This window comes from Ailuropoda melanoleuca, chromosome 1 (genome assembly GCF_002007445.2).
Source record: "Ailuropoda melanoleuca isolate Jingjing chromosome 1, ASM200744v2, whole genome shotgun sequence".
NCBI classification, from domain to species: Eukaryota; Metazoa; Chordata; class Mammalia; order Carnivora; family Ursidae; genus Ailuropoda; species Ailuropoda melanoleuca.
The window spans coordinates 205,667,128-205,690,596 of record NC_048218.1 but is presented as its reverse complement, the minus strand read 5'-3'; the positions used below and the strand labels follow the sequence as shown (position 1 = coordinate 205,690,596).

The 23,469-nt window shown below is 53.9% G+C and overlaps 1 protein-coding gene across 1 annotated transcript in view; it reads right to left on the bottom strand.

Moving 5' to 3' along the window:
• Positions 1–634: 634 nt before the first annotated feature.
• ZNF282 (zinc finger protein 282) overlaps positions 635–23,469 on the bottom strand; it is a 23,322-nt gene continuing 487 nt past the window's right edge. The window contains exons 2-9 of the mRNA XM_034648949.1: positions 21,158–21,577; positions 14,117–14,243; positions 13,449–13,568; positions 11,979–12,098; positions 9,989–10,102; positions 8,751–8,864; positions 8,594–8,667; positions 635–2,970 (exon numbers count right to left, since the gene is read on the bottom strand). Of these exons, the coding sequence (XP_034504840.1) occupies positions 2,257–2,970; positions 8,594–8,667; positions 8,751–8,864; positions 9,989–10,102; positions 11,979–12,098; positions 13,449–13,568; positions 14,117–14,243; positions 21,158–21,577 (1,803 nt within the window). The 3' untranslated portion in view covers positions 635–2,256. The remainder of the gene's footprint in view (positions 2,971–8,593; positions 8,668–8,750; positions 8,865–9,988; positions 10,103–11,978; positions 12,099–13,448; positions 13,569–14,116; positions 14,244–21,157; positions 21,578–23,469) is intronic.

Below are 23,469 nucleotides of genomic sequence, written 5' to 3'. Positions count from 1 at the left end.
GAGGTCCACACCGAGTGTCACCACCTTTGATCAGCTCCAGGAGTGGAGCTCACTCTAGGACATGCCCAAGGCCAGTGCTGGAGGCCGGGGTGTCTCATGGTGTAGCCGAGGGACATTTGGTGCGGTGGCATCTGCCAGACCAGGATGTGGGAACCAGACAGCCCTGGCCCTCTCACTGGCTCACTCACTAACCCTCTTTGGGAATCAGCTCCTTGAGGTTAAAATAAAGGGAGGGACTCCAGCTATGTGTTCAGGTGTTCCAGACCCATGTCTCAAACGTGAGTTCTCCCCCTTCTTCGCACTCTCAACAGCCACAAAAATAAATTAATTTCAAAAATTAAAAAAAGTTGTTGGTCTTATTCTCCATGATTTAGATTATGAAAATATTGATTTCCTGCATATACTTTTTGAAGCAGAATACTGCCTCCTCCCAACCAAGACACTGGACTAGAGTGTTCCCTCCTGCTCTAAACAAAACAAAACAAAGCTCCATTGAACTTGTCTAACTTCTCAACTCCTCTTCTTAGAAAGCAGAAGGAAGAAAAAAAAAATCCGTTAGTTGGATTCCAGTTCACTGAGGCTTCACTGCACGGAGCCACGTTGCAGAAGCCCCTGGCCTGGTGAAAATGCAGTCTGCAATCTGGACACCGTTTATTTAATTTCGAGAATTCCCTTTGCATGGCAAAAAGGGGTCTGAGGAAAGCAGAGCGGCACCGATGAGGGGAAGGGTGGAAGCAGAATGCTCACAAACGTGGTGCCGCTGCCGGCTGCCCACCGTGCTCCCTGAACTGGGAGAGAAGCAGGATCAATGGGAGGAGCAGGAAAAGTCATTCTTGACACAAACAAGGGTCTTGGGGCGCGCCACCCCATCCCAGTGCCTGGTCATGCAAGATGCAGAAATGGAGACCATGGCCCCTCAGGACCATGGAGCAGTTGCACCAACTCAAGGGAGTCCTTTGGGCGCCTCCCGAGGCGCCTGCAGGGCCTGGGGCCGAGTAGGGACTGTGTCCATGTCCTTGAGCATGGTCGGTTAACAGATAGCACCAGCTGGGAGGCCCAGGGCAGGGGACTGAGGCTCTCAGACTCTAGCACCCACTCGCCCGGCCCTCCTGGGAAGACTCCCTGCCTTGCCGGATGCTCCAGCAGCGGGAGCCTCTTCTGCACCCCTTTGCCCTGGGGGAAACTGGAATAAATCAACAAAGTGAGGTCTGACCCAGGGCACCAGCTGCCTCTGGAGGGCCGGGTCACTACGCGCAGTGAAAAGATGCTGCACCAGATTGAAGGACTGGAGGTGGGAAGGACAGGCTGGGGGAGGGGACCTACTGCCCAGGAACGCCTACAAAGGAAGAGCCTTTCAGATGCACAACCCAGGGCATTGTGTAGCTGACCGGTTCCCCAACCCCCAGAAACCCCAGCAGTTGGCTCCCTGCTGCTTCTCAGTTTTTGGTGGCTCAGGGGAAGGAGACAGGAGAGAGACCAAGAGAGGCCAGGCCAGAGAAGTCTCTCAGACATGGGAGGTAGGCAGTGTGTGTGGTGGGGGACACTGCGCTGGGGTCAGGAGCCCTGGTCCCAGCCCTGCGGCTCTCTTCATGTGTGATCCTGGTAAACCATCCACCTGGGTCTCTTTTCTCAGTAGGGACAATCCTACCCCACGTACCTCAGAGGGACAGGCTAAGGGTAAAAACGGATAACGGATAGAAAACACGTTTAAAAAAGTATAAAGCGCTATTAGAACGCGAGGCAGTGCTGTCATCGGAGATGTTACCCCTCAGCTCATCCCTCATCTCCCAGTCACACTTCTCCTTCCTTACTCAGCATCTCGTAACCTTAGGGTCTTGTTTATCTCAGAGGGCTTCGGAGACTCCCTCGTTGCTTCCCCGATCACAAACTGTGACTCCAGTGGCCCAACGGGCACGCTAGGTGTCTGAGGGGGATGCCCGAAGCCTCTCGCCTCCTCACTGTTCGTTCTGGCACCTTCCCTGGGGGCAGATGCTCAGCCGGCCCCTCGGTCTACCCTATGAGATGAGCTGGCCATCCATTCAGGCCGTACAGGTCTAGGGGACCCCTGTCCAACCCTTGGGGGGCCCTGTCTGGAGTGCAATTCCTCTTCCCAATTTCCAGCAGGTGGCAGGCAGAGGGAGGGAAGGCGCGCCGAGAACCATGGGCAGGATCAGGGGTGCTCCGGCCGCCTCTCCAGGCCCGCCCCCCCCCATCCCCTGCTCCTGCCGCCGGGCCCTCCCCTCCCCCAGCCCAGCCCTAGTCGTGCTCGGGTGGCGCCTGCAGCGGCCGAGGGGCGCCGAGCCCCGGGCCGCCGCAGTGCACGCGCAGATGGTCCTTGAGCGACTCCTTGTAGCGGAAGCTCTTGCCGCACTCGCCGCACGTGTAGGGCCGCTCGCCCGTGTGGATGCGCTGGTGCTTGAGCAGGTTCTGCTTGCGGATGAAGCTCTTGCCGCAGAGCGCGCACTGGAAGGGCCGCTCGCCCGTGTGCAGCCGCTGGTGGTTCTGCAGGTGCTCCTTGCGGCTGTAGGTCTTCTCGCACTCGGAGCACTTGTAGGGCCGCTCGCCGCGGTGCGTCATCTGGTGGCGGATGAGGCCCGAGTGGCAGTTGAAGCTCTTCTCGCACTCGGCGCACTCGTACGGCCGCTCCTTGGTGTGGCTGCGGTGGTGGATGATGAGGCTCTTGCGCACGCCGAAACTCTTGCCACACTCGGGGCACGAGTAGGGCTTGCTGCGCGCGCCGTGCAAGAGCAGGCTCCGCCGCAGGCCACCCGGGCAACAGCTGCCGCAGCCGCCGCCGCCCTCGGGGCCCCCGCCCGCGTCCCCGGCCNCCTTGATGGATTTCCCCCGTGGCTTCGGGCGAGTCGTGGGCAATCTGGGCCTCAGTTTCTCTGAAAACTGAGGGGGCTGAGCCAGGCCAGCGGCCACGTTCCCTATGGCTCTGGGGTTCCTCGACCCTGACCCGTCCCAAGCCTGGGGGGGGGGAAAAAATACCAGAAGTGCGTGGAGCAGGTAGCACGCAGTTAGGAGAGGAAACACCTCCAGAAAGCAGGGGCGGGATGGGGGGTGGGGGTAGGGGGTGGAGCTGTGTGGAAGTCACGTTGGAAGGCAGAACTGGCAGGAAATAATAAGACTTAATTGCATTCTGATGTTCAATGCTAATTTATCTAAGGAGAATCTCTCGACTGGGGGGAAAGAATGTACTAGAACGTATCCAAGGTGAAAGCCAGACAGGCGGCACAGAAACGAGATGCAAGGAGTGGGGACCAAAACCATGCTGCGATTTTCAGTCTTGTTTCCTCTAAGCAAGTGGCCTTCAGACTTGAACAGCAGCATGGTCCCGGGCCCACCCTGGCGTCTGACCCCATCTGCACCTTGACCACACGGGACCGGGGCGCTCTCACCCCCGTGTGGAGATAGCTGCCCTGCCAGCCCTCCCAGAAAGCGCTGTTGTGGCCCACAAAGGGTGGCCTTTTCCTCGGGCCCTTGGTTCTCCGCTACCTTGGCAGTCAGTGGGGTACCAAAGTCCAGGCTCTGAGCAGCCAAGCAGCGAGGCCAGGCCCAGCCCTCTAGACTCCTGCTTGAACTCCTTTGCGTGCCCACTGTATTTAGGGGTCTTTTTATTCCTTCACCGCCCCCCTCCCCCAGGTGCCCATTCACAGTCCTCTCTCCCTGGAGGAGTCTCTCCTCCATGAGGGGCAGCTGGGGGACGAAGTGGAGAAGCCTTTGTCCCCAGGTCTTGTTGGCATCCTCGACCCAGGTCCCGTCTGCTCCCGAGGCCATTTCTCAGGCCACCTCAGCCAGGCTTCCACCCTGCCATGCTCTCAGTGTCTCACTGAGGCCCGTCCTCCTTACACGACACCCCTAAGCACATGGGGCTCAGCTTGCCCTCTCCATTCCCATCAAAACTGAGCAAGCAGAGAGCCTTCTCCACAGGACAGGGGCCAGCAGCCCAGGCTGAAGTTACTCTCCTGGTCTCGCTCCCGGTGCCAGACCTTCAATCCTGGGGGCCTGACTGTGGGCCTTGTTTGTCCCTCCACACAATCTGCGCCTCTCACCCCTTCATAGGTGTTATTCTTAAGAGGATCCCAAGGAAACCACACGCATAGGGGCTGTTTCCTAGGAAACCCAGCCTGAAACAGTCCTAATCCTACCGTGGTAACTCTTCAGACGCAGTGTGTGCGTCGATCCACTTTTCTCACCCTTTGATCTCCCTTCCTGTTTCAGCGTGGCTCCCGTGGTCAGTGCTGGGGTCACTTGCCATGAAACGTCCTTTATACCTCTGCTCCTCTCTTCTCTGCCCTGCTTGCCTGGGGACCCCCAACCATACTCAAGCAGCTGAAGACAGCTGGAGAAAATTGCACAAATCTCAAAAGCACCCCCGCCCCCGCCCCAGCCAGCCAGGCACCCTATTGCACTTCTCAGTGTGCCCTACTTTTCCATCCTCTGCGAGGATGTCGTCACACCTTCTCCTCCGAGCCTCCAATGTGAGGACTTCCACTCCGGACCTCACTGGCCGGGAACTGATTCAGACAGAAGCACATGACCTCGTTCTGGCTGATGACATGTGAGGAGGAGGCTTCTGAGAGTTTCCTCACTCCTTAGAGTGTAGGAAGGACGGCCCTTCCTTTCCCTCTGGTCTGGAGGTGACTGCTTGGAACAGCTGCCACCATCTTGTTCCAGCCATACCAAGGAAGCAGAGCCAAGAGCTGGAAAGAACCTGGGTCCCGGATGATGTAGTCTCGTCCTTGAATCCACTGAGGCTGAAACCGAACTTCCTCTTAGTTTGAATCAGGGTTCCAAAGCAAATGGAGAGCAGCCTACTGGACACAGTGGTCCAGTTATCCCCCAACTTAACACTCTCCTGGGACCCCATGTGCTCCCAAGCTCCAGCTACTGTCTCACCTCATCTCTCTTCCTTTTCATACCAATATTCCTGTTGAGTTCTCCACCCTTGATTTTACCGTTCGCTTTCAAACTCTTGACAGTCCCCGCCCACTGGGTCCCAGCACACCACCAAAACTACTTTTGTCAAGGTCACCGACAACCTCCAACCTGCCAAATCAATCCACCGGCCTCTTCCCAGTCCAGGATATTCAACCCCTCTTTGTGTTTGAGCTAGTCAACTCAACCCCTCCCTCCTGGAGGAAGTCTCTCCTCTTAGCCTCAGTGATGCCGTGCTCCTCTCCATTTCCTCCAGGCTCACACCTGGGCCTCTTCCATTCTTGGTCTACATTCTCCCTAGATCTCAAAGAGGCTCCAGCCTTAAAACAGCCTCTGTGTAATAATTTAGCAGGTTTTTGTCCTTGGTTCCTAGGAGGTAGCCTCTAAATCCCTGGAATTTCCAGGGTGATAGGAGTGTCTTTGTTATTCATGGTAGGCTCTGATGCTAACAGGGTAATTTGTGGTAAGTGCCTGAACAGTGTAAGCTAATGGGAGGACTCAGGATGGGGGTGGGGTATGCCAGAAAGGCCATCCACAGGATTAGAGGGTTGGGGCTTTGAGCCCAAGCTCCGGGAGAGGGGACAGGCTAGAGAATGCGATCACCTCGCCACCATTAGTTCAATCAGTCGTAAGTATGTAACGAAACTCCAGTAAAAACTGTGGACACAGAAGCCTGGGTGAGCTGTTCTGATAGGCAATACTCTGCGTATTGTCACATCACTGTGCTGGGACAGTGACACTCCAGATCCCACTGGGGGCAGACAATAGAAGCTTCGTGTTTAGGACCCTTTCAGAATTGGTCCTATGGATTTCCTTTTGGCTAGTTGTGATCTGAATCCTTTTGCTCTAATACAACTAATTATAAGTTGAGTCCTGAGCTTTCCTGAGCTTTCCTGAGCCCTGTGAGCTGTTCTAGTCACCTGCCGAACCACAGGGGTTAGTGGGAACCCCTGGATTTGTAGCCAGCGGGTCAGAAGTGAGTGGTCTGGGGACCCTCGAACTTGCAACTGGTGTGTGAAGTAAGAGCAGTCTTACGGAGGAGGACACCTCACCTATGAAGTTTGGTCTAATTCCAGGTAGTTGGTGTGAGAAGTCGTTGCAAGCTACAACCCCCAAACTCATCTAGCCCGGAGCGCTCTCTTGAACGTCAGGCCCCGCTACATTCATCTGCCTACGGGATGCCATCTCAGGTCTAACAGGCCCGAAGCAGAGCACTGGGTTTACACAGTAAGTGGCTCTTTCCCCAGGACTCAGCATTTCAGTCAAGGGCGCTGCTGCTCTCCTGGTTCCTCAGGGCCCAGCCCTGGGTGTCACTCCTGACCGCTGGCCCACCACACACAATCCCTCAGCGACACTTCCGGAGTCTGTCCTGAATCCATCCACTTCTCTCCCTGCGCACTGCCCCCATCCCAACTATGACCGACGGCCATCTCTTCACCTGCTCTGTATCAACTGCGTTCGCTTCCTAAAGGGCTTCCCTGCTTTGGGCTCATGGTCCCCACCCTACTCCAGTCTGCTCCCGAACCTATCTTTTTAGATCGTAAACTAGGGGGCACCTGGGTGGCTCAGCTGGTTCAGCGTGTGACTCCTGATTTTGGATCAGGTCATGATCTCAGGGTCCTGGGATCAATTCCCACGTTGGGGCTCCCTGCTCAGTGGGGAGTCTGCTTCTCCCTCTCCCTCTCCCTCGTGCTCACTCTCTCTCAAATAAATGAATAAAATCTTTAAAAAATACACATTCTTTAATATACAATTGAGGAATCCCTTTTACTAAAATGTAACGTCCAGTTAGGCTGAAGTCCAACAGGACACCAGGTCTTTCTTGCATACCCCCGGGCTGGGGAAGGAGTTTGGCAGGAACAAGTACCCTATAGTTCTGTGTTTTACTTTCTACTCCCACTACCCTCTCCCTTTCCAGCTCCTCTCCAGAAGACATGATTCCATGTCTTTAAACCTCAAAGAAATCACAGGTGAGGTACTAGTTTCAACATTAACAAGTGGAAGGCAGGCCCACTTGGGGAGAAAGTCAAGAGGCTCTGGTGACTGGGCCGGTAGTAGGAGCATTTCCAGATGCTTCTGTCACCCAAACTCTGGACATCACCACCCTAGTGCTAAGGTTCGAAGGCCTCCCAGAGATAAAACAATATGAAGCAAATGGTTCTGTGACTTGGCATACCCAAACCAAGGAGGTAAAACAGTCTGGTCACTTGCAAAGCCTTATAACCTCCGCACAGACTTCCCTAGATCTGCTCCCACAACCACACAGGTCTCCAGGGAAAGGCTCGTCCAGGCCCACATACTCCTAGCCGACTTGGAAAAATCAGACAGTAGCATCAAGGGACAAAGGTTTGGGCAGAATTCCTGGCATGAGGTTGGATGAACTGGTATGACGTATGCCTTCAAGGCCAGAAATGGTGGCCTGAGCGCCATCAAGAAAGAAGTGGAAATTGCTGTCACTTCTTCCTGTCCTCGCAGACAGAAGCCTGGCTTCCCCTGTCCCATCCCACCCCCGCAGCAGGTCAGAAGAGGAAGCACTTGAAGTTCTGCTTGAAACAAGGGTCTAGGCTGTTCCTCTCCTGCTCCCTGCCCACTCCTCCAGTCCCAGCCTGCCCTTCCAGGCTGGACTAAATTTGTCTCACAGGCACTGGGATCCACTTACCTGACTTCTAAATGGCCTTCCAGATCAGAGATAATCTATGTCCTCAGCTCTTGCCTGAATTTTAAGCTCCTGGAGGGTGTCAGGAGTGTGCACAAGGAATATATTTAGCTGCTCCTTCAACACTCTGACCAGCAGACACTAAGTCAGCCGTCTTGAGAAGAAGATGGTAGTGGGTCTGGCAAGGAATGCCAGCCAGACGCTAAGAGTGTTAAATAAATAATTCACGAACATATGCCTAAGGTCACTGGCCAATGAGTGGAACTTCAAAAAAAGACCCAGGAGACCCAAGTCAGGTGAGACATTTGGTCCCATACCTGTTGAGGGTAAAAGAAAAACAAAACCAAACCAAAACAAAACAAAACAAAAACCCCTCTCCCTGTCTGAGCTTCATATCTTCACCAGTTACTGTGGGTTGTCCACTCGGGGCTGGCTTGGGACTCTGGCCAGTGTTCCCGGTACGTGAGCCGCCTGCCGCCATCACCCCTGCTCAGGCGCCAGTGGGTCAGCCCCCTCCCAGCCCGCTCTCCTTTCCCTGCACTTAGAGGCCGAACTGCATCTCCCCAAAAGATGTGTTGAATCCAAACCCCCAGGACTGCAGAAAGTGACCTTATTTGGAAATGGGCTCTTTCCACAGGTAATTGGTTAGGATGAGGTCATACTGGAGGAGGGTGGGCCCTGATCCAGTCTGACTGACGTCTTTAAAGGAAGACAGCCAGGTGAAGACACAGACTCGCCGGCAGAACGCCACGGGAGACAAAGGCAGAGACTGAGCGACGCGTGCACAAGCCAGGGAACGCTCCCCATCGCCACAAACGCCAGAAGCTAGGGCTAGGCAAGAAAGGGTTCCCCTACGGCTTTCAGAGAGGGCATGCCCCTGCTGACCCCGACTTCGGGCTTCTGGCCTCCAAAACCTGAACACACAACACATTTCTGTTGTTTTAAGCCACCCAGTTTGTGGTACTTTGTTAGGACAGCCCTAGGACAGAAGCACACCTGCCATCCTCCGGAAGGAAAGGGGATAGTGCCTTGATACAGACGGGCAAGAGGCTGCCGCGACAGAACATCACCTATGTGGGGCAGGGGGAGGCGGAGGCAAGCAACCACCCCTGTGGACGGAAGACCCAGGGGCCCCAGGGGGCGCATTACTCACTGGGGCCAGAATCTAGTCCGAGCTCTCCTTCCATGGAATCGCGGGGGCCCCATGGGTATGGCTGCTCCTCCTGCTTGATCCATGACAGAATGTCATGCGCTGAGATCAGAGACTCTGTGGATAGAAAGAAGGCAGTCTGAGACGCTGCTCACTTCCACTGAGCCTCCCATCAGAGCTTAGACAACCACTACGTGCAAAGGCCACTGCTGGCGCTCGCCGGACACCTGACAGTTGTGGTCTCCCTGTCTCATGACTGGCCCTCCTCACCGCCCCCCCCCCAGCTGCCCTCAGACATGGCGTCTCGCTTGTGCTAGCTCCATCTGGAGTTGACCAGGGAGGAGGAGGCCTGACCCAAAGACTCTGCGGACGCAGAACTGAGATCAGAACCTGCGTCTTCCAGCTCTGTCCACGGAGCCCCGGAGCAAACTGTGGGTCCAGAACAGGCCAGAGGGAAGCCTGCTGTCTGACGGCCCATGGAACCAAGGGTTGAGTAGCAGGACCTCAGAACCAGCAGTGGGAGAAGCGGTGAACAAGGGTCTCGCAAGAGCTGTAGTGCAGACTGCTGACTATCGGGAAGGGTTAGCTTTCCCTCCTGGCCTGGATCCCTTCAGTTTCTTCCCTGTGAAGTTGTAGGGTCGAAACAGCAAGAGACTTTGTGTCTGATCTTCCCTTCCTGGTATGTGGGGGAGGATGAGACTCTCGGGTCATAACCAAACAAGAGGACACTGGACTTCTCCAGGTGTGCAAGCGCGTGTACGTGCACACACACACACACACACACACACACACGTGCAGGCCCCAGACGGGTGGAGCTGCTTTGTTGTTCTATATGCCTGGACCCCACCCAGAAGTTTCTGGGAAAGCATTTAACTAGTGTTCACCCGCGAAAACTTGCAGAAAATGTAAATTTCTTTCCTTCTGTTACAGAAATATACACAACTTTTAAAAGCCTTTCTAGTTATATTTATCGTTCAAAAACTGTGGTTGTGGAAATAATTTTTGTATCAGTTACGCTGACACAATAAATTATCAATGTAATGATTCGTTTAGAAAAGCCCTCTGTACTTTACGAATGGTTATTTTCCAAAATCTGTACGAAGGTGGTAACTGAGGAACACGCTGCATTTTATTCTCTGAGCCTTTCACTGGCCTTTAACCAGAAGTGATCAGATTCCCCAGCATACAGAACTCAGTAAGAGTCTCCTTGTCCTTGACATTCATCCCGGTATCCTGCTCACCTGAATTGGGGTCCGTTGGAATATCTCTCTCTGCCAGATCCTGCTGATCCCATACGCACGGGTGCTCCTCCTGTTTAATCCGGGACAAGAGGTCCTGGGCAGAGGCCGGTGAGTCTGTGCAAACAGAGCAACGGAGGCGTCAGGGGACACACAAGGCCTGTAAGTTTGTGCGACGAGTAAATCTCTCATTTCCTGCAATTATTTCTTTTCCCTAAAATCCGGGCATAATTAAAGGATGCTAATTAATTGAAGGCATAAGTCGTCTTGGCCCCAATTAATGGGGCTTTCACTGCAATAAGGGTATACTGTAGGGAGGCGTCATTCATGGTGACTTCCAGAGAGTCGTTCTGTGCTTTGGGAACGTCAGTCCTGAGACTGAGACTCGGCTCGAGCACAGACACCACCATGGACAGAGGTATTCCTGAGGGGATTTTCCAGAACAGGATCCCTTCCATGAAACCGTTTAGATCCACCACTTTATTGGGATTTTTCTTTCTTCTTCTTTTTGGATTTATGTACTTATTTTAGAGAGAGACAGAGAGTGAGCACGTGAGCAGGGGGAGGGAGAGAGGGAGAATCTCAAGCAGAATCCGTGCTGAGTGTGGAATCCCACACAGGGCTCGATCTCATGACCCTGAGATCATGACCTGAGCCGAAACCAAGAGCCGGATGCTTAACCCACTGCGCCATCCAGGCGCCCCTTATTGGGATTTTTCTGAGATGCATGCTAGTCTTCTTTCTTCTGCGGTCTGTTAAACCTCATTTAACTTTATTGCCTTCTTATCTCTTACAGATTTCTTTGAAGATACTAATACCGCGCCTCCCTCCAGGAGCATGCCTGATGGAAAGGGACTGGCCTTTCCCCCACTCAGATGCCGCTATCACTTACCTGGGGGTGTGAGGCCCTGACTAAGGGGGGCTAAGGTTTGTGGAGCTCCAACCTGTGGATAAGTATGTTATTAGATCTTGTGATGGGTAATTTTGTGACAGCCAGTACCCACATAGTTGGCCAGACATTATTCTATATATATATTTTAAAGATTTTATTTATTTATTGGAGAGAGAGAGAGCGTGCGCACAAGCAGGGGGAGCAGCAGGCAGAGGGAGAGGGAGAAGCAGGCTCCCCACTGAGCAGAGAGCCCGATGTGGGACTCGATCCCAGGACCCTGGGATCATGACCTCAGCTGAAGGCAGATGCTTAACCGACTGAGCCACCCAGGCACCCCCCAGACATTATTCTAGATGTTTCTGTAAACGGATTTTTTTTTAGAGAAGATTAATATTTAAATCAGTAACCCCTGCCTTCCATAATGTGGGTGGGCCTCATCCCAACAGGTGAAGGCTTCCATCGAAAAAGACGGACCACCCCCAAGGAAGAGGGGATCTGGCCAGCAGACTGTCCTGGGTCTGCAGCCTGCAGATTTGGGACATGCCAGCCACCACAATCACTGAAGCTAGTTCTCAAATCAGTCCGTCGGTCTCTGTCTCTCCATATGCAGACACACACCCTGTGGCGTCTCTGGAGCACCCCAACACTCATATGCTCTCAGAGGCTTCTCAGAGTCCAGCTGGAAAGCCATCTGAGAGGAAGCCCCCAAACTACCCCACGGGCACAGAGGCAACAACCCACAAACACCCGAAAGCCCTTCCCAGTCCGGAGCAGGTCCTATGCACTGATACATTCCCCGACCACAGTGCCTCATCCTGAAGTGTCTTACACTTTGTACTTCTGCCCCGATTCTCCTTTCCAAGGGGAGGAAGGAAGTTAAAAACTGATTAAAAAAAAGAGAGAGGAAACAGGCTGAGCCAAGCCCAGATGTGCTATGTTCGTGCCTATGGGAAATCCTAGCTGTCTGCCCATCCCAGACCCAATCCTCCATTTCCAACTCTGGCCTCTGGCCTGCCACACACGACGGACAACGCCCGGGGCCTACAGACCATCTGGCCCTTTCCTCCCTCCCCAGCCTGGGCAGCTATTGGGCTCACTCACCAGTAATGGACTCTGTGGGGATGGCTCTTTCCTCCAGGCCCCGCTGACTCCGGACACAAAGGGCTTCCTCCCGCTTCACCTGCGAGGACGAATCCTGGGCAGGCACCAGGGGCTCTGCTCCTGGGGACAGAGAAGCATGTCATTTGGTGTTTTATCTGAGCAATCATCATCCAGATGTTCTTGGGGTCAGGAACACAGCCAACAGCACTTGTCAGCATGGGGGCCTCGGGTTCCTGTGGGCAAGTGCGGGGGACCCCGAGAAGCAGAAGGTCCCAGGAGCAGAGAAATAATCAGTGTTCAGGACAAAGGGGTAGCCAGGCCTCAGGATGAGCTGTAATAAGGCCGGGAGAGAGTTCCAGAAATGGCCCCGCCTGGGTTTGCTGCTAATCAGGACGAGGTACAAGATGTTCATTTTCATTTTTCACCCCAGTCAGAGAGAGGTGGCCAGACACACACACAGAGCAGACACACACATACACCTACGTGCACACACTCACACACACATATCATTAGCAAGCCTTCCGCCTGGCCCCATCCTGGGTAGTGCACAGCGCCCTCACACATACAAGACAATGACATATCCTCTCTGCAGACGCCAAGGCGTGACGAACAGGGTGTGTCCTTCCCATGCCCGTGATGTGATGTAGCTGGCCCTGAGAGCAGGCGGCTCAGGTGGTGGGGCGGGGATCCGAGGAAGAACAAGAAGACTTGGATCCTCGTTTCCACTGTGCCCCCAGCCCAGCAGGGGAGCCACCTGACCTCTCTGCCTCTCGGCCTGCTCGTTCCACCCACAACAGGGGCACAACGGCCACCGTTCCAGCTCACTCATGGGGATGGATGGCAACAAGGTGACACTGCTGAGGTCCAGAGCCGTAAGCGTGAAAGGCTGCCCCAGCGGCTGACCTCAGCACCTGCAGCACTTGAAGACGGGGAGGGGGCCGTTCTGATGAACTGTCCGCAGCAGGCAAAGGCAGAGACAAAGAGCTGATCAGTGGGGGCTGGGGGGGGGTGGGAGTGACTGCTCACGGGTCCAGGGTTTCCCGTGATGAAGAGGCTCTGGAATTAGATCATGGTGATGGTTGCACAACTTTGTGAAGCCCTGAATTATACACTTTAAAAGGGCGACTTTATATATGGCACATGAATTCTATCCCAATGAAGAGAACAGACTGGAAAGGAGGGGGCCGCCTCTGAGCGACCTTCTAAGGGAACGTCCTGAAGAAGGAGGACAGAGTTTGTACCATAAGGCAGAGAAGACAGCTCAGGCTCGGCTGTACCCAGGGCAGCACCGCTCAGGAGAGCTGAGGCCCTGAGGAAAGGCCTGAGGGCACAGCCGGGACTAGAGCCCTGACACCTTAGTCCCAGCGAGAGCTGACCGGGGCGGTGATGTCAGGAACTAGATCTCCTCGGCTCCTCTCCTGCCCTGCCCTGCCCTGCCCTGGACCTGGGGCTCTTTTCAGCTGCCGTCACCTGTGTCTGGATCCATGAGAATTTCTCTCTCTTCTGGGTCACGCTGCTCCCACACGCAAGGCTCTTCCCTGGGCTCCACCTGGGACGGAGCATCTGGCTTGGGCACTGTACCCTCCGTGTCTGGAATGAGTTGGAGGGGAAGGAAGGACACAGTGAAGCTGACCAATGGATCCTGACCTAGAGATGCGGCAGAAGTCTCCCGTATCCCAGACCCCCTCCCCACCAGAGAGCCCCTCTAGGTGGCAGCCACGACCTGTGTCAGCTAATCTCTTCGGAGGAACCCTGGAAACAAGTCAACAGATTCCAAATTTCTGGTGTAGAAATAGCGGGACTCCGAAAGCCAGCAGCAGACAGACTGGCTCGTCCCAGGCTATGGGGAGGTAGCGTGTAGTCACGTGCCGATGATGTCATTTGGCCATATTCCAGAACAAAAGCGGCACAGCGCTCAATGCTATAGTGACAGGCCCTGCTGCTGGGTTTCTGTCATCTGGTTATACTCATTCTATCTTACATCATTATGAGCGATAGTTACTTCCATTTCCATTAGGGATGAACACGAACACTTTGCTGGGGGTGGGGGGTTTGCTGTGTGTGTGAACATGGGCTGATAAGCATTTCGCTGACCTCTGCACAGACTGCTTGCCCCGGAGGAGGGAAGGATCACTTACCCAGGGACATCAGGGTTTTGTAGTTCTCCTTCACAAGGTTGTTGTAAAGCTCCTTCTGCCACTCGTCCAAGTTCTTCCACTCATCCTCAGAGAAGTAAACAGCGATGTCGACGAACGTCACAGGAACCTTGGCCAAGAAGAGTTTTAGTGTGGCACCTGCTTGCTTCTCCCCACAGCCTCCCCTCCGTCGGCCATGGGGCCCCTTCCACCCCAGAGCCTGCTTCTGCTCGCCATGGCTCCCTGTCCCCCAGAGCCCAGCCCAGTCTACTGGAGTGGAGCCAGCCCACTCCATTCCTGATCTTCTCATGCTCCCCCAACAAGGACGGTCAACACTGCCCTTTTTATAAGGCATTTAACCATATCTTCTGTAATTGCATGTTTAGGGAAACTTGGTGCCTGAAGGTAAAGCAAAGTCAATGTGCTGCTTTTGGCGCTCAGGGTGACAGAAGTGTGGAAGGTTCTTGGCGGCGAGGGGATCAGTGAGCCGAGTACAGTAAAACCCTGTCATAAAACCTGTATTTCCAGTCGGGTTACCTCAGTAAGGTACACAGTTACCTTCCTGTCGTTAAAACACGTAAATTGAAGGCATGTGCTAAGACTCCTGGATCCTGATGGGTTTCGCTCACCGCCCCGTCCCAAGCATCCAGAGGCACAGAGACTGGAGCCGGGAAATATTTGGGGAGTACGCAGAACGGCTGTTGCCAATACTAGGACGCGCCCCCGCAGCCTGGGTCCGCCACCCCGATGCCGGGCCCGTTATTCTAGGCAGTCTCATCTGTTCTACAAAACTGTTACTTCAGTTCGACAAGCGTCCTTGTCTGGACTCGTCTCAGACGCTCAACGGCATGGCCTCGCCTCGCCTCGGACCACATCGTTCAGGACAGTGTCACTACGTGACTTTAACATCTGAACTTCCCTTCTCGGACACACAGCCTTGCCCCCCGCCCAAGCCCCCCGCTCTCACACCCATGGGACCAGCCTTCTGCTCGCACTCGGAGATCCAACCCCTCCCTTCTCCCCGGCCCTAATTTGAGTCCACTGGTCTTCGCACGTGCACACAAGGCCAAAGCTAGGCTGTGTGGCACCTTTGTGCCCACCAGGAAAGGACAGCCCTCTGGGCTCCAGGCCCACTGGTGTCCAGCTCGGTGAGTGGGCAGTGCCTTTACATGAAGTAGAAATGGCTGCTCTCCCATCAGGCGTGCATAAGCCTACGGCTCTCCTGTGCAGGTGTGGTGTGCACACTTGTATGCCACCCACTGACTGACAGCTCACCCACCAGCCGTCTTTAGATAGAACAGAACTTTTAATTTCCTGGACCTTCCACCAGACTGGGGCATATCCCTAAGCTGTGAAAACTGATACAGACCACTTTCTTCACTTTCATTTCCTGCCCCTAGACAAAAGTCACAAAATTCTGCAGGGGACAGCCACCATAGTTCATGCCACTTGTCCCAAGGCTGTTCTGGAAGCCTCTGGTGGCTCTTGTGGATATCGCCTGTGCTCTCTGGGAGGCTTCTTTCAAACTCTTCCCTCTCCCCCGCCCCTCCCCCCAGTCTTCCCCATCTGTCCTGGATCCTGATCCCAGGTAGCTGCTGGCAAACTCCCTTGCCCTTCTCACCAATGCCAACCCCCCGCTAATGTGCCCTTTATTTCTCCTCCAGCTTCTGTCTGTGAAACTCAACCCAAACAAACTTTTCTCTTTGACATCTCAGGCTCTCCCTCGCCAGCGGCTTTCCCTTGAGGGTCATCCAACCTAAGATGAACCGCCACTCAACTCTGCCTTCTCACTGGAAACACCCCAAGAGACCCGCTTTGTGTTTTCTTCTTCACAATCCATGCATCCTTTAGCACCTTAAAATCTGTCTATGAACCCCCCAGGTTCTGAGACCACACCCTGGAAGGCAGTCAGTGGCCTCTTTGGGTACGGTTAACTCTTCCTTTTCAGACCTCTTTGCAAGGGCAGATGACCTTTCTGGAATCTTCTTCTGCTTGTTTTCCACAACTCTGTTTCCTCCTGACTGCCCAGCTTACTGCCTTCTCTTCCTCCAACCCCAAGGCTCTGCCCTTACCCTCCCTTGATCCCTCGCCTTTTCCTCAGCAAGTTCACTCTTTGCACAACTTTAGTGGTTACCTCTTTGCGGACGATACTCTTAGTTTTCCTTGCTCCCTTCAGAGTTCAGATTTCAACAGCCTCTGAGTGGCTCCTTTTAATCATCTTTTTAGTACCTCAAAGCAAATGTATCCAACACCCGAGTTCATCGTCTTTTCCAACATGCCAACTCCTGTGCCTCACCTCACCATTTCTATGAAGAGTCACAATTCTGGAATCATATTCCCACAGTTGGAAAGCGACATCACTACATAAAAACCTCCCTGTGCAGAAGTCTGAGACCAGCCAGAGACGGCAGGGAGCCTCAAGTCTACCCAGACAGAAAAGACTACCTGTGAATTATCTGTCAGCCAATTAACAGACACACTAGAACCAGGAGGCACGAAGGATCCGATAGACAACAGCCTTCCTTGAATCCGACAGAGAATGCACTTAGCATGGCCAACGGTACACCATGGGCTATCGCTATTACTAGCAACATTAATTAACTTTCTCATGGTGCTTCGTAGTAGTGGGTTTTAAAATATGCCCACAGGTTCTTTGGCAGTCCCTTCAAAAAGTACAGCCTAGTGTCCTCCCCTTGAGCGTGGGCAGGATTTAGTGATTTGCTTCTGACAAACAAATTAAGGAGTGACATGTACAATTTCTGACACTAGGTCAAAAAAGACAGGACAGCTCCATCCGGGTCTTTCTCTTGGATCGCCCACTCTGGGGGGAGCAGCTGCCATGTTGTGAGGACACTCAAGCAGCCGTGTTGGGAGGTCCACACAGTGAGGAACTGAGGCTTTGCCGACAGCCAAGTGAGTGGGCCGTCCTGGAGGCAGATCCTCGAGCCTCAGCCAAGCCTTCAGATGACCACGAACTCAGTCAGTAGCTTGATTATACTTCGTGAGACCCTGAGGCAGAATCACTCAGCCAACCTGCTCCCGAATTCCTAACCCACAGAAACTGCAAGATGCCAAAGAATTACTTTTTTAGGCTGCTAAGTTTCGGGGTAATTTGTCACACAGCAATAGAAAACTAAGACAACGGGGTACATAGTGTTGTCCATCAACAAAATCAGTGAATCCTCACAACCCGGGTCATAAATGTGTTATCATCTTCATCTTACAGGTGAGAACACTGAAACTCAGAGTGACCAGTTGGGTGTTTACTTAAAAAATGATTTACTTATACTTCACTGCTTTCAAAAGAGGGACCGAGGAGGCTCAGAGACAACCAAAAACATACTTGACCAGTTATGGGAAGACAATACAAGCCAAGATTCAAACCCTAGTCCTCTGATTCCAGACCCCATAACCGTTCCATCATTCCACGAGGACACAGGTCACCTCAGGACTCCTAATGCCTGATCCCACGCCCAGAACACACAAAGGTGCCATGGGAGGACACAGCCCCGAGTTGAGACACGCAGCACAGACAAGAAAGGGTGGTGTGTGAGGACACGTTGATTGTGCCAGAGAAGGAGTGTGCCAGACCATACCGAACAGGGGTCTCTGCGGCTGCAGCGGCAGGGGACAGCCTAGGGAGGAACCAGACCACTCTTACAGCTCAGTTCTACGAGGCCTCAATACACCACTGCCAAACAACTCTGCTGGCAAAGTCACTGGCTTGGGTGCCTCGGCTGATACGGAGACCTAGAAGACCCAGTCCGTCACGTGGCAGCAGGAGCTGTCCGGCTGGACAGATACTTTCTGGATACTGACTAAAGCTGGTGCAGCTACAAGAAAGGAGACACAGCGGTGAACCAAGCAGAAATGACATTCTGGGCAGGGAAGACCATCCAAGAAGACAAAAAAAGAAGGAAATATTTAAGGTGCCTGTTGGCTCAGTGCTTTGGAGAAAATGGGAGCAGGGACAGGGAAAAGAGTGTGCTGGGATTAGGGGGGATGTGGTTCTTTGGTGTTGGGGGGCCATGGGAGGGCAGACCCCTGACGGAAGCAATGGGAAGGGAGCCAGGCAGGCTCCCAGAGAGGGAGCTTTCCCATGGACGGAGGTCTCTGAGGTGAGACTCTGTGGCTGGAAAGGAGTGGACAAGAGGGGCGGAGGGGAGATGAGGTCAGAAAGGTAGGGCTGGAGAGGGGGCCCCTGACAGAACAGGGGCTTTTATGCAGCATGAGGCGGGATGCCATTTGGGAGTTTAAGCAGAGGTAACTGATTTATATTTTTAAAGGATCACTCTGGCTGCTCTGCTGAGAGCAGACTGCATAGGATGAGGGACAAGGACAGAGACAAGGAGACCAGGCAGGAGGCCATGGCAACTATCAGAGGCGAAGTGACGGTGGCTCTCACCAGACGATGGTGGGAGCAGAGGAGGTGGAAAGGAGTGCTCAGCCTGGGGACAGTATTTTGAAGAAAAGGCAGATGGCATTTACTAATATATCAGAAGGAGGGCTGAGAAACCCCAAAGTTTTTGGCTCGAGCCACTGGAAGGGTAGAGTTGTCTTCGTGGACACAAGGAGGGGGTAGAACAGGTTTCAGGTGGAAGAAAGGAGTTCAGTTTGGTCGTGTTAAATCTAAGATATTTACTGAGTCTCGCTGCATTAGCAGGTAAGCATGTGAATCCGGCATTCGAGAAGGAAGTCTGGGCAAGAGACACGGAAAGCGCAGGCAGGGGGGACTGCATTTAGGAGCTGACAGCACACAGGCTGCATTTAAACCCTGAAACTGAGTGAAATCATGAGAGAAGGATTGTAGATAATGAGCCAAAGGTCAACACCCAGCCCTGGACCACTCCAAACATAAGATGTCGGAAAAAGGAGGTGAAGCCAGTGAAGGAGGCTGAGCAGGAGCCACTAGGAGATAGGAAGAGAATCAACAGAGGTCACCGGGAAGCCACATGAAGAGGTGTCTCAAGGAGTGGGTGGCCACCTGCATGCGATGCCACTTTCAGGGCAGAGAAGATGAAGGCAGAACTGCGGACATCACCAGGGCTTTGGCAAGAGCAATAGGATGAAGGGGCGAGGGGCAGAAGCCTGATTGGCAGAGGCTCCAGAATGATTCAATCAACACCTTACTGAAACACTGAGAATAGAGGAACATGTTCAACGAGACCATGGAGGACGCAGCGGCAGAATCCGGACATGCAGAAACTCAAGAGGACGCACGGCCTAGTTTCTACAGACAGATTTCAAGGAAAAATGAAAGAGATGCAGGAGGAACTGACAGATATAACAAGACTTAAAAGACATAGCCCCTTCTTAAGTTCTGATTCAAGCAAACTAATAGAAAACAAATTAAACCGTGTTTGGAAGAAAAGAACATCTGAATATTGATTGGATATTTGAGTGGGCTGAGCTTTTGTGGTGGTGGTAGTAACAATGAGCTCTTATTTCAGAAAAAGAGTCTCTCCTTTCTGAGCTACACCGTGAAATATTACCCAAAATCCCAAAACAAAACAAAACCCTGATGTCTCAGACTGGCTTCAAAATAAAATGGGAGGGGATGTGGGTGGGGCTTTAGAGGAAACAAGACTGGCCGAGAGCCAACAGCTGTGGAAGCTGGATGATGGGCACGTGATGGTTCCTCACAACTATTCTATTTGTGTGGATGTTTGAGCTTTCCATAATAAAAAGGTCAAAAAGGAGAGGGAGAGAAGGAACTGGACACAGCAAATGCAACATGTTTAAGGAATTCTGCTTAAAGAGGAGCAGAGAAATGAGGCCCTAACTGGAGGGAGAGGCAGGGCCTAGGGAGGTTTTCATCACAAGGATGGGTGATGTTCTAGGACATCTAGAACGACCAGAGGGGGAAGAGTTGATGACGCAGAGAAGAAAGGGGAGAAGGCAGGGAGGCCGGGGGAGGCAGTGAAGGGTGGCAGGGTGGGCCGGCGAGGCCGCAGGAACAGGGGACGCCGCAGGCTCGAGGCAGCGCTGGGTGGATGAGCGTAGTGGCTGTACGTGTGCCTCCTGTGGCGACTCTGTTCTCAGTAGACCAGAAGGCTGGGTCATCAACCTACAGTGCAGTGCTGATGATCTGGGGGGTGGGGGGTGGGGGGCAGGTGCAGGAGGAGAGGCAATGGAAGAGGGAAATGGAACATGAATTCTGTGCTGCAAGAACGGCCCGCAGAGGGGATGGTCACAACTTCCCAGGAATTGCCGTTAGCGTGGTTTGTCTCAGCTGCATTCAAATGAGCGTGTACAAAGATAACCAATGACAAAAGGTCCCGTGCAGGTGCGAAGTGGAAAACCCAAGCATGAAGAGTGGCAGGAGTGTGCAGACACCCAGATATCTTGGGGGTATTGGGAAAGGTGACAGGAAAACCTGACAGATGCAGGCAGATTCTGTGGGCAATGGTGGAGGGCAGCCTGACGGAGGCAGACCATTCACGACTAAGTTGGTTAAGTGGAGGCAGGCTTTAAGAGACACTGAAATCAGGGGCGGCTGGGTGGCTCAGTCAGTTGAGCATCCAACTCTTGATTTTGGCTCAGGTAATGATCTTGCGGTCATGAGATCGAGCCCCACGTCCAGCTCCACGCTCAGCAGTCTGCTTAAGATTCTCTCCCTCTTGGGGTGCCTGGGTGGCACAGCGGTTCAGCGTCTGCCTTTGGCCCAGGGCGTGATCCCAGGGTCCTGGGAGGGTCCTGGGATCGAGTCCCACATCAGGCTCCTCCGCTATGAGCCTGCTTCTTCCTCTCCCACTCCCCCTGCTTGTGTTCCCTCTCTCACTGGCTGTCTCTATCTCTGTCAAATAATAAATAAAATCTTAAAAAAAAAAAAAAAAAGATTCTCTCCCTCTTCCTCTGCCCCTCCCCCCACCCACCCACGTGCACTCTCCCTCAAAAAAAAAAAAAGAGAGAGAGAAAGACATTGAAATCATACAAGAGGGATCCAGAGAGTTCTGTGGGAAGGACTGGCCAAATGAAATCAAGAGTTTTGCTCACATGTGTTGGTCCTCACTTCCATCCCTGCCCCTGGGGACCACCACATACCTTGGGGACCTCCCCCTTGCTGCCCGGGGGCAGCCTCAGGACCCAGAAGTTCCTATTTCTCAGCAGGTTCTCCATGTTCTCCAGCCGCCTCTGGAGCAGCCCGTACTCCTGCAGCAGGGTCCCCAGCACGGCCCACTTGCTCTCCATATGGTTCCCGAACTCCACGGCCGTCTTCTCGCAGTCCGCCAGCTTCTTCTCGGCCGTCCCTGTCCGCCCCTCCAGATTGAGCAGCTGGCTGGCCTGGGCATCCACCTTCCTCTCCACGGCCTGAATGGCAGCCACCACGGTCCAGAGTGAGATCTCTGCCGTAGGCAGCTGGGGCTCTCTCATCATGCGGTCAGGGAAGACAGGTGCCCTGTCTGGGAAGGGCGGGAACTGAAAAGGCATTGGTCGCCGGGCATCCATGTCCCACTCTTGAGCCTGTGTGCAGAGGAGAAAGTGACAGCCTGGGCTGAGACCCTATGTGAGGCGGGGAGGGGGGCCTGAGAACAGAGAACAACTAATCAGATGCCCCAGATTCTCGCTCTTTTGCTATGCTCCCAACCCCCCAGGCTATGGTGTTCATTCCTGTCCCCAGCAATGGGTCAAGGAGCCACCCAGCCGACCTTCCCGTTTCTTGCCTGCAGGAGTCAAGATGGTCACTCGTTTACCCAGCTGACCCTTTGCAAGTCAAGGCTGTGGACCCTCACCTACAATGTCACCTACCACTTTCACAGCACAGCTGCGCTCTTCAGGGGCTAGACCTGATGATGAACTCTCTCTAGAGTGGCCTAGTGCCTTCTGATTCAAAGGAAGAATTCTGGCGTAAGTCATCTGACCCTAATCTCCTGTGCAATCTCTAAGCAGGTTAGGGCAAGAATGATTATCTCTGCTTTAAAGATGATGGAATTGAGGCACAGAGACGTGGCTGGTCATTCCACGGCCCCTGGTTTCACCGCCCACTGGAGCAGCGCTGGGTGCCGCGGGTAGCAAAAGCACGGTTCAGGCAAGTGCTGCTGCCCCCAGACCCGGTAGGGCTGTGACCAAGGGAGACTCCAGAGAGCCCAAGTGAGTGAGCAGACGAGCAGGCTTCTTTCCATATCCAACTCCTGAATCGCATTTTCTAAAATGCAAATAGGTTTGCCAAAAAACGTCATTCACTGATGAGGGGAGGAAGGGACATGCCCGAGAGGAGACTTCCCAGTCTCCTTCCTGACCCTCGAAGGTGAGGCCCCATGGGTCCATGTTGGCAGCTGAGCCCTACGACCAAGAGATGGTGGTCCCAGTTCACTGGTGACCTGGGAACTGGCCCCATACCATACCAGTACCCAGGGCTTTCTGGCCAACAGCAAGGCTGGTAACCAACTCTCCTTGCCACGTGGGCTGGGAGGAGGTGTCATTTTCTTTCCTCCCTGTTGCTGCTGACGAGGCCCTCGGGCTGGGCAAAGCGGAGGCCTGCTGCTGAGAGGTGACGTGGGCAGGCCAGCGACAGGCATGCCAACTGCCCTCTCTAACTCCGAGCAGCTGTGACAGCCACAGAGGAACACCCCACAGCTTCCAGGGAACTGCCGAGACATGGGATAAAGGGGAGCAGGGCCCTGGGTGCCGAGCCTGCTAAGTAAAGAGGCGATGTTTCCATCGAAGCCATCCATCCGAGCTCATGTAGGCCTTGCTCCTCACCGCCCACAAGGGCTGACAGTGGAAGTTCAGAGCGTCACCGGGCCCAAATGACTTTTGGAAGGTTTGGAGACCTAAGACTGAAAAACGATCCCATACAACACAGCAACGCCTGGCTAACTGGTCAGAGCCGGGTTGAGAGAGTGAGCCAGGAGCAGAGGGGGCTTCTGCGGGGTCAGCCGGGGGGCAGTTCCCACACTCCGCCCGGGAACACTACTCAGCACCACGTCCTCACGTCGTACACAGTACACGACTCCAAAGCACCGACTCTTGACCTCGGCGCACACTGAGAGCCTTATGGAGGTTCAGGAACTGACTGCTGTCTACTCTCCACCCAGAGACGCCGATTTCACTGGTTTGGAACGAAGTTGGGCGTCAGGAGGCTTAAAAGCTGCTCAGGTGCCTCCAATGTGCCCCCAAGTTTGCCAACGGCTGAAAAGCAGGCACAGTCACCTCTCAATGGCCCCCTTCCTCCGTCACGCCCGGTGCAAGGGGAAAGTGAATGACTCGTTACACTTGCTGAGAGACGGCAATACAACATTAATAAAAATCTTTCTGTCGAAGGGGCGAGGGTGTGCACCCGATGGGGCACTCGGTGCGCACACGGCCGGGGCACAAGTGCGGCGGGCCGAGCGCTCCGCCGCCGAGCGCGAAGG